This window comes from Bombina bombina, chromosome 3, assembly GCF_027579735.1.
Source record: "Bombina bombina isolate aBomBom1 chromosome 3, aBomBom1.pri, whole genome shotgun sequence".
NCBI lineage: Eukaryota > Metazoa > Chordata > Amphibia > Anura > Bombinatoridae > Bombina > Bombina bombina.
Genome location: NC_069501.1, coordinates 25,128,857 through 25,132,085, shown reverse-complemented (window position 1 = coordinate 25,132,085; position 3,229 = coordinate 25,128,857). Strand labels below are relative to the sequence as shown.

Sequence of the window (3,229 nt, the reverse complement as noted above, 5' to 3'; positions counted from 1 at the left end):
TTAAATTCTTTTATGAATTTTTTAAAAATCAATACACAATATACTTTGTGAATGTCCATTTAAGGACAAAAACATTTGGAATGTTGATTTAACATTGTCAAAATAAACTAAAGGGGAATGAAATTTATATATAGATATGTGATGTCTAACCCAAGAGGTAAGATTTTAAAAACTACATAATATTAATAACTATAGTTAAATGACTCCACTAGAAAATTAAATCTATTAACCTGGCATCCAATAACTAGCTTGTGAAAAATATGAAGTTAAATGACCTACCATTTATAAATGTAAAAATTAAAAATTTTTAGAAAGGGGAACTTCCGGGTGGCAGCCATGATAGGCTGCATAATTCCATACTGCTCCTGCATTTTATCCATTTCTCACTGAAATAACTTTCCAAACAGCTCAATCATTAGGTATACTAATAGATCTTTATCTTACTAAACAACCTGCATTTGATGAGCCCAATATCGACAAGATATCTGCAGTTTTGAGCTCCCGGAGCACAGTAGAAGGTTGAGGCCTTTTTTTTTCTACACCCCCGGCGAGGCACAGTTGGGCCTTGTCGTTAGGAGGCACGAAGTGCCGATTACAAGATCTTATTGGATTTATTGTGTATCAATCGTCTGCCAAAGGAGCACCACCACATATACACTATGGCAGTGATTTTCAACCTTTTTTTTGCCGTGGCACACTTTTTTACATTAAAAAATCCTGTGGCACACCACCATCCCAAAATTGTAATAAATCGCACATTGTAGCGATTCAATTAAATTAAGCTTTATTAGCATGCATGACAGTCACTATAACTGTATTGCCAAAGCTAGAGGCACAATAATAACCATAAAAATCTCACTGAGAACAACAACATGCATCAACAACAAAACATCAACAAGTGCAAAAAACAAAAATGAACAATGAAGAAAAAATAATTTATTACAAAAATACAGTACTGAGTACAGTGGTACACCAAAGTGAACAACAGTAGTGAGGAAACACGAACAATAAACAAAAAGTAACAGTTTAGTCTCTCAATTTGTATAGTTACTAACTCAGTGTGAAACCTGGGCCTGTTTAGATAAACACAAAGCCGATATCCTGGCAGGAACTGAAGAAAGGCACACACGAAGCTCTTCCTCAACAGCCCTCAGTCTCTCTCTGTTTTTAGTTTTTATAGCAGTCATGCTTGAAAAGCTCAGTTCACAGAGATATGTTGTGGAAAATGAGAGCAATGTTGAAAAAGCTTTGTTTGCCAGAATGGGGAACTCCTTGGCAGCAGTCAACCAAAAACTGTCCAAAGGTAGATCAGCAAAGCTTAGCTTTAAACCACGGTCTTGTCTCAGTACAGTTAGTTCCTCTTGTTCCTGCAAAGTCATGTCTTTTCCAAAAACTGCTCCTGAGCTATATGGGTCTCTAACCCAGTCAAGGCATTCAGTGGAGGTTGAGGGGAAATAAAATGACAACTTCTCCTCAAGGGTTTTCAAATGTTTACCAATTATCTCAAACAGCACAGAAGTGTTGACACCTCCTTGACATTTCTGGGTGAGTGGGAACATGTCAATGTTGTCACTTTCCAGATGTTGTCGCCAGAGGTTCAGCTTTGAACGGAATCCGTTAATTTTATCTGTGCTTGTGAGCAGGTTTTCATTTCGGCCTTGCATTCGTGTGTTCAGTTCATTCAGATGCTGAAACATATCTGCCAAGTATGCCAGCCTTGCACACCACTCATCACTTGCAAGCTGCTTTGCGTCATCGCATCTCTCGCATTTTAGTTCCTCCCGTAGCTCATAAACACGGGCCAGCACTTTGCCGCGCGACAACCATCGGACCTCCGTATGGAGCAATAAGGCTTTATGCTCTGCACCCATTTCTTCACACAATGATGCAAATATGCGGCTTTTCAGAGGCCTTGACTTTACAAAGTTTACCATGCGCACAACATCATCCAACACAGAAGCTAGGTCTGCTGGTAAAGTCTTGGCAACAAGCGCCTCGCGGTGCAAAAAACAGTGTGTAACAATAACATCTGGTTGTTTCTCTTTCACTCTGCTAACAAAGCCTTTTGTGCGCCCGACCATAGCTGCAGCCCCATCAGTGCAGACACTCGTGCAGTTTTCCCACTTAAGTCCACCTTGTTCAAGATAATCTGATGTGACCCGAAAAATTTCCTCTCCTGTTGTTTTTTCTGGTAATGCCTTGCAAAATAGGAAGTTTTCTCTGATGGCGTCTCCATCCAAAAAGCGCACATTGGCCAAGAGTTGAGCATGTCCACTAATGTCCGTAGACTCATCAAGTTGCAGTGCAAATTTCCCACTGATGTGTATCTTTTCCAAAACAACACTTTCAATGTCAGCAGACATGTCATCAATACGTCGAGCAATTGTGTTATCTGAGAGTGGGACTTTGGCTACTTCTTTAACCGCGTCAGGGCTAAGCATCTCAGCCACAATGGCTTTGCAGGCAGGTAGTATTAATGTCTCTGCTATAGTGTGTGGCTTTTTTGATTTGGCTACGAGTTCAGCTACTAAGTAGCTAGCTTTGAGAGCTCTCTCAGACACCTTTGCATTTTTTTTCATTAAAATTCCCTGCTTCTCATTGTGTTTACGCAGGCGAACAAAATATTCTGTTTTCTTGTTTTGAAGTGACTGGTGTTTTGTTTGGAGATGGCATTTAAGCTTGCTTGGGACCATGGCATGGTTGGATAGCTTTTCCCCACACACCAAACATAACGGTGTAGGTGCAGTCGGATCCCCGGTGAAAGTAAATCCAAATGAAAGATAACTTTCGTTGTATTGCCTTGAGCTCACCATTTTTGTTTTTTTTTGTTCACCACTCACACCAGGCTCTTCATTTGAATTATTTGCAGGGCCTAGCTCAGAGTTGGCATTTTTCCTTTTCAAGAACTTATCCATCGCTGTAGGAGAACTGTCTGGGATGAGTACGTAGGAGGTTAGCAGCAACTACCGACTTCTGTTTCGCTTCAGGAGTGCACTTAAGCAAGAAGGCAGGGCCGTACTGGGAATAAAAAGCAGCCCTGGAAAAAATAAAAGACGAGCCCTATATTTTAGCAAGATATATATATACTGTATATATGTATGTGTGTCAGGCACACCTGGTCAGTGGCCGTATAAGCCTGATGGGCAGGCACATCTGGTCAGTGGCGAGATCACAGGGCGCTGTATACAGAGATCACAGGGCAGACACACTTGGTCAATATCTATATACA

At 40.8% G+C, this 3,229-nt stretch overlaps 1 protein-coding gene across 1 annotated transcript; it reads right to left on the bottom strand.

Annotated features, from left to right (window-relative positions):
* Window positions 1-1,055: 1,055 nt before the first annotated feature.
* LOC128652187 (SCAN domain-containing protein 3-like) lies at window positions 1,056-2,915 on the bottom strand. Its single transcript, XM_053705127.1, has one exon. The coding sequence runs from the start codon at window positions 2,913-2,915 to the stop codon at window positions 1,056-1,058; it is 1,860 nt and encodes a 619-aa protein (XP_053561102.1).
* Between the last annotated feature and the right edge of the window lie 314 nt (window positions 2,916-3,229).

Coding starts and splice junctions, on each gene's coding strand:
- LOC128652187 (XM_053705127.1), bottom strand. CDS start 2,915: ATGGATAAGTTCTTGAAAAGGAAAAATGCCAACTCTGAGCTAGGCCCT.